General features: G+C 58.3%; 1 protein-coding gene across 1 annotated transcript in view; it reads left to right on the forward strand.

Moving 5' to 3' along the window:
- The window catches only part of Plxnb2 (plexin B2), a 30,407-nt gene that overhangs the window by 5,724 nt on the left and 9,192 nt on the right, over positions 1–15,491 (forward strand). The window contains exons 2-15 of the mRNA XM_042698022.1: positions 6,024–6,076; positions 9,909–10,995; positions 11,275–11,457; positions 11,993–12,121; positions 12,384–12,484; positions 12,613–12,739; positions 12,936–13,089; positions 13,720–13,834; positions 13,911–14,019; positions 14,131–14,232; positions 14,525–14,617; positions 14,879–14,960; positions 15,031–15,191; positions 15,278–15,426. Of these exons, the coding sequence (XP_042553956.1) occupies positions 9,922–10,995; positions 11,275–11,457; positions 11,993–12,121; positions 12,384–12,484; positions 12,613–12,739; positions 12,936–13,089; positions 13,720–13,834; positions 13,911–14,019; positions 14,131–14,232; positions 14,525–14,617; positions 14,879–14,960; positions 15,031–15,191; positions 15,278–15,426 (2,579 nt within the window). The 5' untranslated portion in view covers positions 6,024–6,076; positions 9,909–9,921. The remainder of the gene's footprint in view (positions 1–6,023; positions 6,077–9,908; positions 10,996–11,274; positions 11,458–11,992; positions 12,122–12,383; positions 12,485–12,612; positions 12,740–12,935; positions 13,090–13,719; positions 13,835–13,910; positions 14,020–14,130; positions 14,233–14,524; positions 14,618–14,878; positions 14,961–15,030; positions 15,192–15,277; positions 15,427–15,491) is intronic.

Genomic DNA, 15,491 nt, shown 5'->3' on the forward strand with positions numbered 1-15,491 from the left:
AGCATCCTGCCAGGACCTGGTCTCTACACAAACAGCTTTTGGAGGGGCTGGGAAGGTGGCTCAGTGGTAGAGCACTTGCTTTGCATGCCTGAGGCCCTGAGTTCCATTCCTCAGCACCACATAAGCAAAAAGAAAAAAAGCCGGAAGTGGCACTGTAGCTCAAGTGGTAGAGCGCTAGCCTTGAGCTGAAGAGCTGAGGGACAGCGTTCAGGCCCCATTACCGGACACCCCCCCCCCCCAAAAAAAAAAAAACCCAGCTTTTGGAGAGTGAGCCTGGGAAAGGGATGAGATGAGGCAGGAAGACAGGCATCAGGGCTGGTTCTCAGGGTCCTCCAAGCCCCTGGGGCAGGCCCCTCTGAGGCTGGGCAGCTGTCAGAACATTCCTGGTCCTGTTAACCTGGCGGTGGTGACGGTTTTAGTTTTAGTGACTCACTAAGTTATGTATTAACTCATAACTACTAATTATGTCCTCAGTTATATATTTTTTTAATTTTTTTTTTTTTTTGTCGGTCATGGGGCCAGAGCTCTGGGCCTGGGTGCCGTCCCTCAGCTCTTCAGCTCAAGGCCAGCGCTCTACCACTTGAGCCACAGCACCACTTCTGGCTTTTTCTACTTGTGTGGTGCTGAGGAATCGAACCCAGTGCAAGGCAAGCGCTCTACCGCTGAGCCACCTTCCCGCCCCTCAGTTATAATTTTTATGCTCTCAGTGCACCGCGCAGTGGGGGTCTTGGCAAGATGGAGGGTCACATGCTCCAGAGCAATGAATGGAGGGGGCTGTGTAGGAACAAGAAGTGCAGAGTCTGGGCGCGGGGGTCCACACCTGCAATCCGGAAGCCCAGGACCGGCTAGAGTCTCTCCCGCCCCCTCTGTCTCCCTCCCTCCCTCCCTCTGTCTCTCTGTCCCTCCCTCCGTCTCTCTGTCCCTCTCTCTCCCTCTCTCTGTTTCTCTGTCTCTCTCTCCCCCTGTCTCTCTCTGTCTGTCTCCCTCCCTGTCTCTGTCTCTCTCTTCCCCTCCCTCTCTGTCTGTCTGTCTGTCTGTCTGTGTCTGTCTCTCTGTGTCTCTGCCTCTCTCCCTCTCTCCCTCAGCCTCCGCCGTGGCTAGAATGACCAGCCGAGAGGGGCGGGGCTCGGCGGCCGCGTGGAGGCCCCGGGGTGGCTCGGGCGGCGCGGACGGCGGCCCCGGGCCCTCGGGCCCCACCCGGCACCTGGGCCGGCTGCCGCCCCTCCCCGGTCCCGGCGGCCGGCCGTGAACTCCAGCGCTGGCGCAGGTGGATCCCGCGGAGCCGCGCCCGGGGCGGGGCGGGGCGGCGCGGGGCGGCGCGGGGCGGCTCCCCAGCCTCCCCCGTCCTCCCCCGCCCCGCACGGCCCCGCCCCCGCCGCCCCGCCCCGCACGGCCCCGCCCCGCCCCGGCCGCCCCGCCCCGCATGGCGCCCCGCCGCCGCCCTGTACTCGCTCTTGTTTGAAAACGGCAGAGGCTCGGGCCGTGCGGGTTGGCGGCAGATTTGCATGGTCGTCTTCCAGCCCACTCTGCCGGGGGGCGGGGGGGGGCCGGGGGGAGACGATGGGGGAAGGCTTGGAGGCCCTCCGCCCTCTACACCGCCACCCCGGCCTGGAGGGCCCCGATCCCCCACACACACCCCGGCCTGGACAGCCCCGACCCCCCACACACAGCCTGGCCTAGACTGCCCCGACTCCCCACACACAGCCCGGCCTAGACTGCCCCGCCCCCTCCCCCCCCCCCCCCCCCCGCCGCCTGAACGGCCCCGACCCCGCCTGGACCCCCCCCCGGACCCCCCCCACCCCACACCCCGGCCTTGACGGCCAGATCCCCCACACCCCGGCTTGGACCGCCCCGAACCTCCCCCCTGCAGCCTGGACCGCCCCGACCTCCCCCCCTGCAGCCTGGACCGCCCCGACCCCCCCACCCCACACCCCGGCCTTGACGGCCAGACCCCCCCACACCCCGGCTTGGACGGCCCTGACCCGCCCACCCCGACCCCGCCTGGACGGCCCCGACCCCCTCATCCCTACCCCCACCCCCACCCCCTCGTGAACGCAGGCCTGCATCAGTGCTGCCCTTGGCGGCCCTCCAGTGGGCCTGCTTCCCTGCACCGTCTCGGCTGACCGGGGTTGACCGTGCCGGGCCCTTCACATCCTACGGTCATCTAATTGGGCCCCGGGCTTACCTGGGCTGGGCACAGCAGGCACACCCTAACCCCAGCTGCCCAGAAGGGTTGGAGGCCTGCAAAGCTAGCAAGACCTAGCAAAAGAAGTACCAAACAGCTGTAGGCTCTCACCTGCAACCCCAGCTACTCAGGAGGCTGAGATCCCAGGATCAAGGATCAAAGCCAGCCCGGTCAGGAAAGTCCCTGAAACTCTAGCTCCATTTAATTACCAGAAAACCGGAAGTGGCGCTGTGGCTCAAAGTGGGTTGCCTTGAGCACAAAAGCTCAGGGACTGCGCCCAGACCCCAAGTTCAAGAGCCACAACCAACAACATTCAAAAAAGTGCCAAACAAAAGTGTTAGGGGTATGGCTCACGTGGTGTAGTACCCTTTCAGCCTGAGGTCCTGGGTCCGGTCCCCACTACTGGGAGACTGGGGTGGGTGGGACAGGAAAAAGAAACTACTCAGAGTCTGTTTGTCTGAGATACTGACAGGGAAAGAACTCCAACTCTACCCAGGAACCCTGACCTGCGGGACTGCCCTTTGGGAGCAGAGGAGCTGGGCCTGACTGCCCCAGCCGTGATGTCTACCTAGAATGGGGCTTTTTCCCTTTCCCTGGCCAGGGCGGGAGTAGAAGCCAGGGCCAGCCTCGAGAGCTTCTCAGGTGGAAAGGGAGAACTTGAGGAGGAGAGCAATAGGGCACCCAGCGGGGGAAGGCCTCTGGTTGGTCTCCCGACGCCCATTCTCAAGGTTCAAGGTTTGGGGCTGCTACAGGACAAGTATGCGTTCAGCCCCAGGCGTACTCTCCCAGGTGCTTTCCTCAGGCCCTGGTCAAACCTTGTTCACAGAGAGCCCTTTAGTGAAGGTCATAGAGGACCAGTGACGGTTCCACAGGGATGGTGAGGGAGGGCATCTGAGGAATGGACAGGAATCTCCTAGATCTCTGAGGCAAGATGTTTTGTTTGTTTGTTTGTGGGGAATCTGTCGTGGGGCCTGAACTCTGGGCCTAGGCACTCATTGCCCCTCAGCTCTTCAGCTCAAGGCAAGCACTCTACCACTTGAGCCACAGCGCCACTTCCAGTTTTCGGGTGGTTTATTGGAGATAAGAGTCTCATGGACTTTCCTGCCCAGGCTGGCTTTGACTGTGATCCTCAGCTCTCAGCCTCCTGAGTAGCTAGGATTACAATAGGCGCCCGGCTTAGGATCTATTATTATTCCCAACCTACACATGGGAAGCTGAAGCACAAAGCCTCTTCGTAAATAGTGTGCACAGTCCAGCCAGAAAGTGGCAGGGCTGGGATTTATATATTTATTTTTAATGAAATTTATTTTATTTATTTTTTCGGTCCAGTCGTGGGGCCTGAACTCTAGGCCTGGGCACTGACCCTCAGCTCTTCAGCTCAAGGCTAGCGCTCTACCACTTGAGCCACAGCGCCACTTCAGGCCTTTTTCTTTTTGCTTATGTGGTGCTGAGGAATCAAACCCAGGGCCTCATGCATGCAAGGCAAGCGCTCTACCACTGAGCCACCTTCCCAGCCCCAGGGCTGAGATTTAAACCCAGCAGTCTGGCTGCAGAGCCGGAGTCTTGGGGATCTGGGACTGAGGTGGGGACACAGCCACTTGGGCCAGGTGTTGGGGGTGGTTTGCTGTTGTTTAGGATCATGGACATTCAGGAGAGAAGTCTTCATCTGGGGTACGGGAGGGACACTCCTGGGAGCAGAAGATGACAGGATGGAAGCAGTAGGCCAGGGCTTGGCAGGACCCTGGCTTTATTGTCTAGGAAGCTTTGAGCCAGAGGATCCTGATGGTTGGGAGACATGGCAGCAGGGAACAGCCTGCCTCCTGCCTGCAGGAGAGTCTGGTGGTGGGCCCTGCCTAGTCAGTGGGTCATTTGGTCAGGCCTCTGTGCAGTGTGGCCCTGAGGGCAGGCCTGGTGGAGGTGGACATGAGGGAAAGTTTGGCCTGCCTGCCTGTGGCTGACTCCCCAGTGAGCTGGGCCCAGCCCATCTTCCATGAGAAGTTGGGGGAGGGGGCCTGAGGGAGCAGCCCCTAAAGACATAGAAGCTGTGAGGTAACAGTGGCCGAGAATGTCCATGGGCTGCAGGCTTTCTCAGGGGCTGTTTCTTCCCAGGAAGGCCTGGCTCTGCCCTGTGGTCTTGCAGCTGCTGCAGTTTAGAAGAGCTTGTCTCACCAAGGCTGTGCTTACTACAGAGGGAAGGGATGCCCTCTGTCCCATGCCTGTCCCTTGCCCCTTGTATCTCGAGCACCCCAACCCTTGGGCAGGTTAACCCTTTCCCGCTCAGCCTCACTCACTGCACATTGGTGGCTGTCTTGCCCCTGCTGGCCAGCCTGTGTCCTGTGCTGTAGGTAGGTGGGGACTGTGAAGGGACTCTGCCACATGGGACACAGGGCGGGTCCTGGCGAGGTGGACAGGGCCCTGGGTTCGGAGAGAAGGTGTCAGGGTGCTTTACCAGCCCAGAAAAGCTATGAGCAGAGCTGTAGGGCCCAGACTAAGGCGTGAGGCCCAAGTCTTAGAGCAGAGCAGAGCCAAAGAATGTGGGCTGAGGAAAGGCAATAGGCCTTTTTTTCTCCCTTCCAGTCATGGGGCTGGAACTCTGGGCTGGAGTGCTGTCCCCAGACTCCTTTTGCTCAAGGCCAGCACTCTACCACTTGAGCCATACAGCACCACTTCCGGCTTTTTCTGTGATTAATTGGAGATGAGTCTCATGGGCTGGCTTTGAACGGCAGTCCTCAGATCTCAGCTTCCTGAGTAGCTAGGATTACAGGTGTGAGCCACCAGCACCCAGCCCAGCCGCAGTAGGCTTTAGATACATCATTTTTTTTAAATTTTGGGCAAGTAATAATCGGATACATTCTTAAACTTGCTATTAACAAATAGCAAGTAAAGTAATTAGCCATCTCCCAAAGTTCACTACTATTTCATGCTGGGTTGAAGGCTCCAAGGTCAGCATCAACTTGATGGAGGTGGACATGGTAGTCTGCAGGGTCATCACAGACCACACACTTCTATCTACTGTGACATTTTTTCAGTGTCTTGGTTGATGTGTGTGCGTGTGTGTGCGTGTGTGTGCACCGCGCTACATGGTTGCCTAGCAACAACCACTCCTCGGTTGTTCCCTACAGAAACCCAGCTGAGAAGTACCCATGGCCCGTGCTTCCCTATGGGCATGGATGGACTATGTTTCTAGAATGAGAGGATACAATAGCAAGTGCTGCTGTGTGCTACAGTATAACATTCCAGGCTTTTTCAGGAATGGATTAATTTAGTTCCTACACACCCCTGAGGATAATTCACCATTCACTGTCTCCATTTCACAGATGGGGAAGTGAGGCACAGAGGAATTAAGTAACTTTCCAAGGTCACCTAGCTACTAAGAAGTGTGAGGTCAAGAGTATGCCTGTTTTTCAGAAAGCAGTTCTAATCAAAGTAATAAATATGCCTGGTTCTAAAAGGCAGATAGTGCCAAAAGACATAATGGGAAGTAGCATAAGTGGCTGAAATCCTAGATAATCAAGAGCCTGAGATCGTGAGGATCACGGTTCAAAGGAAGATCAAGCCTAGGGCTTGCGCATGCGCACACATACACACATGCACACGGCTACCCTCCACAGGAGAGTTAACAACATTCCAGGCACCTTCTAGAAAGATCAGATGAATGAGTTTGCTTTAGAGTCTGGACTAGAGGATTGGAGGTATCTGAAGAAAAACCATGAGTGAGTTGGAAGTGGGCAAAGGCCAGATGGGATCCTGTGGGCTGTCCTTCCTGACAACAAGGAGCAGAGGAGAGGAGTCAAGGAGGAAGCTGCCCAGGTCACCACTGTCTTCCTTTGCCTCCTAGAGAGTCCTGATGCCAGCCTGGAGCAGAGACTGAGCAGAGCTACTGGATCCTTGGTGAGCAGGTGTCTGGGGCTATACAGAAGGACTACAAATTATCCTCTGTAGGGTCCTTAAGACTCTGGGTACACCCCTTTGTGACCTCTCTCATGCCTGGTCTGGATGGATGGACAAATGATTAGACAGGAGAGCTCAGAGGGCAAGAGTGCCGTACCCAGGCTCAGGGTGACCTTCCTGCCTGTGACCTTGAGACACCCCAGTTCTGTGAGGCCAGGTCTTGCTCACGCGGCTAGATGCCAGGGCACTAGGTTCTAGAATGACAGGGCTGAGATCTAGGGAGGGGGCTGTCCAGACATTTCCGGGCCACTTTGTGTGGCTTTTGGAAAGTGCAGGAGGAAGGCTGTCTAGTGCCTGGAGGAAATCCCCACTAGCCTGCAAGTAGGGGTCTGAGACTTAGTTCAAAACAGGAAGCTCCCGCTTCTGTCCTCCCATTCCAGGAACAGCAGTGGCAGGAAGATCAGCCTGGACCGGCTGCCCTGGAGCGCTGCACTGGGTCAGGTGCTGCCCTTTGCTCTGGGGCCTGGCCAGGCAGGTTGCCCAAGGCCTTGTTTGCCCAGGAAGTAGGGAGAGCCTGCAAAGCCTAGCCTCCTCTGCCTCCTAGATAGATAGCACGGGATTAGCTTTAATCCGTACTCCACAGAGTGGGTTGGGGGCTGCATGGTATCTGGGCTAGTTTTATTATTATTAGCAGAATTTATCAAGTTTTCCTTTACGCCAGTAGATGGTATTGAGCAACTTAGGTGTGTGGTCCTCCAGCTTGGAGAGTTGGGACCCCCCCCCAGGGAGTCGCGAACAACTCTGATTCCTTCCCCTGGTGGTCCCTTTCTCCTTGGATGTTAGCTCCAGGCACAAGAGGGTGTGTCCTGGGGGGGCCTGGTGTGTGATTGGAGAAGGTGCTGACAGTTTTTCTGAAGAGGGCAGACCCAGGCTCCTGGGTTAGTGAGCTCTGGTTCAAGTTCTGGCTTTGAGCCAGAAGAGGGTTGGGGTGAAGGCTGACGGGCCTGCACCAGCCCGAATGGCTCAGCCCCTGTCCACCCACACCCCACCGGCCCCCTCCCTCCACCCTCTCCCCGGCTGAGAACATTCCATTCATTCCAGGTTCCTGGAGCTGCAGGCAACCAGGAAGGGTTTGCTGGCCTTGTGGCCCAGGTGGGACACTGGGTGGATCAGGGGGTGGGGCCAGGCCTAGAGGGCTCCTGGAGACAGTGGTGGTGAGGAGCCCCATGTCCTGCGCCCCCTTAGACAGTGGATTCTTGGGGTCTGGGCTTGTGGGCACTCAGGAAACATGTCTTTGAGGTATACAAGAGAGGCTGCCAGCTTCCAAGCGTTCTGCACAGAACCACACCTGCTGGGGCTGGGCTGCCAGGTTCTGACCCCACCGGTCCTGAGAGCCCCTCCCCCCAAGCCAGTCGCAAGGCCACTTTGCAGAAGGGCCTGAACAGCCGGCCAACTCTTCTAAAGAAAAGCATCCCACCCCTTCCCGCTCCTCTGGACCCACGCCTGCTAGACAAAACTAGAGTCCCAGCCGGGCGCTGGTGGCTCACGCCTGTAATCCTAGCTACTCAGGAGGCTGAGATCTGAGGATCGCGGTTCAAAGCCAGCCCGGGCAGGAGAGACCATGAGACTCCTATCTCCAATAAACCACCAGAAAACCGGAAGTGGCGCTGTAGCTCAAGTGGTAGAACCCTCGCCTTGAGCTGAAGAGCTGAGGGACAGCGCCCAGGCCCAGAGTTCAAGCCCCACGACCGACCAAAAAAAAAAAAAAAAAAACTAGAGTCCCTCTGAGCTCCAGGCCGTCCTCCCCTGATCCCAGCTCTGTACCTCCCTCTACTCCCTGGACTCCCACTTTCTCTGCAGCGGATCGCGCCCCGCATGGCCCAAGGGTAGTAAAAGGCTGGTGAGGTGTTCTTGTCTCAAAGCCAGTCTTCCCCAGCCTGGCCACCTTCATCTTATGAGGCCTGGGGACACCCTGGCTCTTCACTTCCCTTCTCCACACTTCCCATAGGACACATTCTCCTTTGCTTGGCACTGCCTAGCCAATGCTGCCTCCACCAGGGAGTTCAGTGTTCCTGTGCCCACTCTTTTGGACATCTTCCAATTGGCCAGTGGGTGTGCAGGATCATGGGCATGTGGGCTGGGTCAGAAACAAGCAGTCCATCCAGAGCAGGTTTGGTTCTATGCAGAAGTAATAGTTGTCAAGTCACTAAAGTACACGTAGTGCCTCTCCTGTGGGGATGCACGGGCAGAGGCTTTGTCTGCAGAGTGTTTCTTCCCTAGTTAAACTGAGAATAGCAGAGGGAAGCAGAATGGAAATGGAGGATGGCATTGGCCTGGTTGGAGGCCCTCGGGGCCCTGAGCAGAGCAGACACAGTCTCCTGGGGGATGCAAACATGGGGGTGGGGGAGGACAAATAGGAAATGTAGAGGTTCATTTTAAGCTACCATCTCATCCCAACCTACTTAGCCCTAGATGAGTTATTTCCCCCTCTATGCATGAGTTTCTTCACCTGAGAAATAATCCAAAGCAGAAAGTCTATGGGGAGGCTCCTGTCAGTCTAGGTCATTGGACAGTGGAAAAGTTTCTAAATCTTTTTCCTATACTTAAATTTGATGTGCACATGACGCAGGGCCAGCGCTACTCCCTAGCTTTTTCCACTCATGACTGATACTCAGCCACTTGAGCCACAACTCCACTTCTGGCTTTTTGATGGTTAGTTGGAGGTAGAAGTCTCTCAGATTTGTCTGTCAGGGCTGGTTTCAAATCTCCGATCTTAGCTCTCTGAGTAGCTAGGATTGTAGGCATGAGCCACCAACAAAGTGAGGAGAGTAGGAACTCCATTGATTCAGAGTAAGGTTTTGGGAAGGACTCTGCTGGTTTACACCTATAATCCTAGTGACTCAGGAGGCTGAGATCTGAGGATTGTAGTTTGAAGCCAACCGGGGCAAGAAAGTCCTGAGATTCTTGTCTCCAGTTAACCGCCAAAAGCACCCCAGGTCTAAGTGCAAGTCCCAGTATCAGCACACATATACAAAACAAAAACAGAAAAGGTCTTGTGTCAGGGCCCAGAAGGCTCCAGGGAAGCAGTGTCTGGGAGGCTGGAGGTAGGCCAGCCTGGACCGGGAGCTCACAGCCCATCTGCCTGCAGTAGCAAGTCTGGCCTCTGTTTTACCTCAGGCTACATCAGGTGTCCTGTCAGAAGTTGAGCCAGTGTGTGGTCTACCTGTTTGTTATAATCCAGGGTCTGTTGGCCTGGGCCTATTCCCTGGCGCTTGAGGTCCAGGACCAATGCCTTGGACCACCTGGACTTTTTTTTTTTTTTTTTTTTTTTTTGGTTCCTGTCGTGGGGCCTGAACTCTGGACCTGGGCGCTGTCCCTCAGCTCTTCAGCTCAAGGATAGCGCTCTACCATTTGAGCCACAGGGTCACTTCCGGCTTTTTTCTTTTTGCTTATGTGGTGCTGAGGAATTGAACCCAGGGCCTCAGGCATGCAAGGCAAGCGCTTTACCACTGAGCCACCTTCCCAGCCCCCCACCTGTACTTCTTGAGATCCGAGGAGGCACTGGGTGGGCACCATGTGTGTGGAGGTATACTGTAGGTTCTTGGGGTCACTAGGGGCCACTTAACGAATACCCTGTGTGTGGAGATGTAGTACATCACCTCAAACGCTAGACTACAAGTTTCCCCAGATGATTCTAAGCAGCGGTGATTAAACTAGAGGGTGAAGTTAGAGAACTAGGAAGTGACTCCTGCCAGGGGAGCAGGCGGGTGGGAAGGTAAGAAAAGGCAGAGGGATTGGGCGGGGCTCCCTTGACCATTCTGTCCTCTTACAGAGCTCCCGGAGCAATGGCTCTGCCTTTCTGGGCCCTGACCCTCCTGGGTCTGCTGGGCCTGGGCGCAAGCCTGCGGCCCCGCAAACTGGACTTCTTCCGTAGCGACACGGAGCTGAACCACCTGGTGGTGGATGAGGTCACGGGGGTGGTGTATGTGGGGGCCGTGAACGCGCTCTACCAGCTGAGTGCTGACCTGCATCTCCAGCAGCAGGCAGTTACAGGCCCTGCCCTGGACAACAAGAAGTGCACACCGCCCATCGAGGCTAGCCAGTGTCATGAGGCGGTGCCCACCGACAACGTCAACCAGCTGCTGCTGCTAGACCTGCCCGGGAAGCGCCTGGTTGAGTGTGGCAGCCTCTTCAAGGGCATCTGTGCCCTGCGTGCCCTGAGCAACATCTCCCTGCGCCTCTTCTATGAGGACAGCAGCGGGGAGAAGTCCTTTGTGGCCAGCAACGATGAGTGTGTGGCCACAGTAGGCCTGGTGAGCTCTACTCGCCCTGGTGGTGAGCGGGTGCTGTTTGTGGGCAAAGGCAACGGACCCCATGACAATGGCATCATCGTGAGCACCCGCCTGTTGAACCGGACGGAGGGCAGGGAGGCCTTTGAGGCCTACTCGGACCACACCACCTTCAAGGCTGGCTACCTCTCCACCAACACACAGCAGTTTGTGGCAGCCTTTGAAGATGGGCCCTACGTCTTCTTCATCTTCAACCAGCAGGACAAGCACCCTGCTCGGAACCGCACCCTGCTGGCACGCATGTGCAAAGACGATCCCTCCTACTACTCTTACGTGGAGATGGACTTGCAGTGCCGAGACCCCAGTGACCCTCAGGGCCTGGCCTTTGGTGTCTGCCTTGCAGCCTCTGTGACAGTGCCTGGCGCTGATAGAGTCCTCTATGCCGTCTTCAGCCGGGACGGCTGGAGCAGCGCGGGCCCTGGCGCTGGCCTCTGCCTGTTCCCGCTGGGTGAGGTCCACGACAAAATGGAAGCCAACCGGAACACTTGCTACACGGGCATCCGGGAGGCCAGCCACGACACCTTCTACAAACCTTTCCATGGCGAGATCCAGTGTGGGCGCCACGTGCTAGTATGTCTCCTGTCCTTGTACCTTTGCCCCCTTCCCTTCTGCCTGTGCCTGTGCTCCTCGATCGGGTGTGGAGCAGCACCAGGCTTCAATGAATAGATGCCCACTTTGGGTGTGTTGGTCTGCGCTGGTGCCACAGTGCCCGAGCCGGGCACTGATACGTGGCAGGGAGTGCGGTTCTCGGGGATATGTGTGGGACTGCCTGTTTGGGATGGTAGGGCCCTGTCCCCACCATCCTCAGAGCTCAGTATCCCCTGCTGAAACTGACCTCCTGACCCCCAGGGTGCCAGCGAGAACTTCCCCTGTGGCTCAGAACACCTGCCCTACCCGCTGGGCAGCCGGGACGGGCTCACCGCCACAGCCCTGCTGCAGCGCGGCGGCCTCAATCTCACCGCGGTGACAGTAACTGCTGAGAACAACCACACCATCGCTTTCCTGGGCACCTCTGATGGCCGGATCCTCAAGGTAAGGCCCTGGGCTGAGCACATTGGCTTACCCTGGGAATACCAGCTGCCAGGGAGGAATAGTTAGGGTTATGGTCTGATGCTGCTTCCAGGCAAAATAAAATAAAACTGAGCACCAGTGACTCACACTTTTAATCCTAGCTACTCAGGAAGCTGATATCTGAGTACTGCGGTTCAAAGCCAGACTGGGACCCAGACTGGGCAGGAAAATCCATGAGGCTCTTAACTCCAATAAGCTATAAATAAGCTGGAAGTGGCTCTCTGGCTCAAGTGGTAGAGGGGCTAGCCTTAAGCAAAGGAGCTCAGGGACAGTGCCCAGGCCCTGAGTTCAAGCCCCAGGTTTGGCACAAAATAAAAGAAAAATAATACAGAGAAGACAGGGACCTGCCCAACAAGTAGGAAACCGAGTTCAGACTCTAGCACTACCAAAACAAATAAGGGAGGTCCCGAGTCTGGACAAGGAGTCTGTTGGTGTGGGGTGGCACCTGCATGTCAGCACGGACCCTGCCCCCATGCACCCACCCTGGCATCCACAGGTTTACCTTGCCCCAGATGGCACCGCTGCGGAGTATGGCTCTATCCTCGTGGAGATCAACAAGAGAATCAAGCAGGACCTGGCACTGTCTGGAGACCTGACTAGCCTGTATGCCATGACCCAGGACAAGGTGAGGCTGGAGGTCTTCCCGGAGGTGTCTGTGCTCCGGGCTTGGTGGGCCCCGTGGTCTTCGACCCGGCCCAGCCCATGTCTCCAGCCCAGGTCCTGGCAGCACCGTTCCCGTCTCTGGATCCCTGTTGGTTTTTATCGGCTATGTGTCTTGACAGTACTGCAGGAGGGTGGGGGGGTCTTGTGAGCTCTGTCACTGGGGAGTGTGGGGAAAGCCGAGAGTCTGAGGGAGGGGCCTTTCTCTCTGGGCTGTGTCTCCCCAGGTGTTCCGGCTCCCGGTGCAGGAGTGTCTGAGCTACCAAACCTGTGAACAGTGCCGCGACTCCCAGGACCCTTACTGCGGGTGGTGTGTCATAGAGGGCCGGTGAGTGCTGCCCTCACCCTGGGGGCCTCGAGCACTGGCCACTGACGGGGCAGGAGGGTGGGCACAGCCGCACCCTGGGGGAACAAGACCTTAGCCTAAGGGTGCTGGGTTGCCCTCTGTCCTCACAGGTGCACCAGAAGGATTGAGTGCCCACGGGCCGCAGAGACAGGCCATTGGTTATGGAGCCGAGACAAGATCTGCGTGGCCATCACAGACGCCCAGCCACAGAACATGAGCCGGCGAGCCCAGGGAGAGGTGGGTGGCAGGGGATGGGCAAGGGCTGGGCTGAGGTTGCTGCCGCTGACTTGGTGGGCACCTCTGCAGGGGCTTTCCAGAGGGGTGGAATCAGGTTCTGGAAGATGATCTGGGATGTTGGCTGGCCCGTGGAGGGCCTGCTGGGAAAGAGGGAAAGGCAGAAGGACTCCGTGTGAGCCACTCACGCCTCCTGCAGGTACAGCTGACGGTCAGCCCCCTCCCTACCCTGACCCCAGAGGATGAATTGCTGTGCCATTTTGGTGACTCGCCGACACACCCTGCCGGCGTGGAAGGGGAGGTGGTCGTCTGTTACTCCCCCAGCAACATACCTCTGACACCGCCAGGCCAGGGTAAGCGAGGCACCGCTGCTCTCCTGCACACAGCCCTGCCCTTGTGTAGGGTCTGCCGGTTACCATGCTGGGGCCAGTTCTGGAGTTCAGGCTGCTTGCAGGGGTGAGGCTGTGCAGCAGAGGCGCAGTGCCCCTGCCCGGAGAGATGGCCCTGGCCCTGTCATGACTTTCAGCACCCTGTTCCACTTAACCGGGGTTGGGGCACCAGGGCCCAGGTGCTGTCCTCCACGCAGCTGCTCTCTGCCCCTCCCTGAACTGGGACAGGTAGGGCTGCCCAAAGGCCGGCATCCTGAATGTGTCCCCTGAGAACTGGGGGTGGCCGGGGCCCCACACTGACGTGGGAAGGGACCTGGCAGGTCTTCACACTCAGACTTCCAGGAGCCACTGCTCCCCCCCGCACTCAGGCACAGGGAGGGGCTGCAAAGGCAGACGGCCCCTGGGGAGAAACACAAGCCACGTCTGACGCAGGCAGCAGGCCCCGCCCAGCCCCACTGCAGTCATTCCACACCGGGCCCTTGGGCCTAAAGCCACACCTGTTCTCAGCCTGTGGGGGGGGAGAGCTGGCCCTAGGGAAGGCCTATCTCTTGATCCTGGCTGCCTCCCGACACAGCCCCTGCCTGTCCTCCGCAGACCATGTGACTGTGAACATCCAGCTCCTCTTCAAACAGGGCAGCATCTTCCTCACCTCCCACCAGTACCCCTTCTACGACTGCCCAGCGGCCATGAGTCTGGTGGAGAACCTGCCGTGAGTCTCACGCTGCCTTTAGAGCACCTCCCTCCCCGCCCGCCCAGACTCAGGTGTCACTCAGTCCTCTCCCCAGGTGCATCTCCTGTGCCAGCAACCGCTGGGCGTGCCAGTGGGACCTGCGCTACCACGAGTGCCGGGAGGCCTCCCCCAACCCCGAGGACGGCATCATTCGTGCCCACATGGTATGTGGCATGCCCACACGCCACAAGTTGTGACCGTGTGGTGAGGACTGGAGCTGGGGCGGGAGGGAGGCTGGCTGCTCCACCTGACTAGCTTTTCTTTCTCTCTCCCAGGAGGACAATTGTCCCCAGTTCCTGGACCCCAGCCCTCTGGTCATCCCCATGAACTATGAAACAGAAGTGACCTTCCAGGGCAAGAACTTGGACACAGTGAAGGTGGGAGGGAGACCTGGGTCTCCAGTGGAGGGGGGACCTGGAGCCGCCCTTGCCCTCCCTCTCAGCACCTAGCTTGGGGCGACCAGAGTCAGGAGGTGGAGGAGGGAGGACGGAGTGGGACCTGAGCCAGGTGGAGCTGTGGAAGGCAGGCTGGGCAGTCACGCTTTGGTCTGGATCGGGTGGTGTGGTCCCCCGGGGACAGGCACAGAGGGGCTTGGGGGCCCCGAGGTCCCACAGGAGCACTGAGGGTGGAGCTGACGTGTGCAGAATGTACTGAGCACACTGTCTGCAGGGCTCTACCCTGCACGTGGGCAGCGACCTGATGAAGTTCGAGGAGCCGGTGACGATGCAGGAGCCCGGGACCTTCTTCTTCCGGACCCCAAAGGTACAGCCGCAGGGCCGGCAGACCAGGCTGCTGATGTCCTGGCTCCGGGATAGGAGGGAGGGCGGTGAGGCTTGCCACCCTCTCTGCAGGAAGCAGGTGCCGCCTCTGCCTGTGTCACTGCCACTGGAGAATTCAGGCCTCCCCGTGGGTGTCTGAGGAGTGAAGACCTGACTCGCTCCTGGCGGCCGTGCCAACTCTCAGTACGGGGACTCCGCGGCTGTCGGGTAGTCATAGTGACTCCCATTTCCTGTGTGTCCCCAGCTATCCTACGATGCCAATGAGACACTGCCTCTTCACCTGTACATTAAGTCCCACGGCAAGAACATTGACAGCAAGCTCCAAGGTGGGTGGTGCCTGGCACGGGTGGCCCAGGCCTGGGGCAGGCCGTTGGCTGACGTCTCTCTCCTCCGCAGTGACCCTCTACAACTGCTCCTTTGGCCGCAGTGACTGCAGCCTGTGTCTGGCGGCAGACCCCGCCTACAGGTGCGTATGGTGCCGCGGGCAGAACAGGTGTGTGTACGAAGCGCTGTGCAGCAATTCCACCTCGGAGTGCCCGCCTCCCGTCATTACCAAGGTGAGTCCTGTTGCAGCCCGGGCCAGGCCCCATCCGTGCTCCCGGCTGTCCTGGCCTCCCCGGTCACTGGGCTCTTCTGGTTTCAGATCCAGCCAGAGACAGGCCCCCTGGGCGGGGGCATCCGTGTCACCATCCTGGGGTCCAATTTGGGTGTCAGAGCGGATGATGTCAAGAGCATTACTGTAGCTGGCCAGAACTGTGCCTTTGAGCCAGAGCAGTACTCGGTGTCCACCCGGTGAGTGGACGGCCCGCAGGTTGCAGCCTTGGTGGGAGGGGCCTGGGGCTCCAGAGTCTGGGAGC

The sequence above is a fragment of the Dipodomys spectabilis genome, unplaced genomic scaffold, assembly GCF_019054845.1.
Source record: "Dipodomys spectabilis isolate Male_0828 unplaced genomic scaffold, ASM1905484v1 ptg000230l, whole genome shotgun sequence".
NCBI lineage: Eukaryota > Metazoa > Chordata > Mammalia > Rodentia > Heteromyidae > Dipodomys > Dipodomys spectabilis.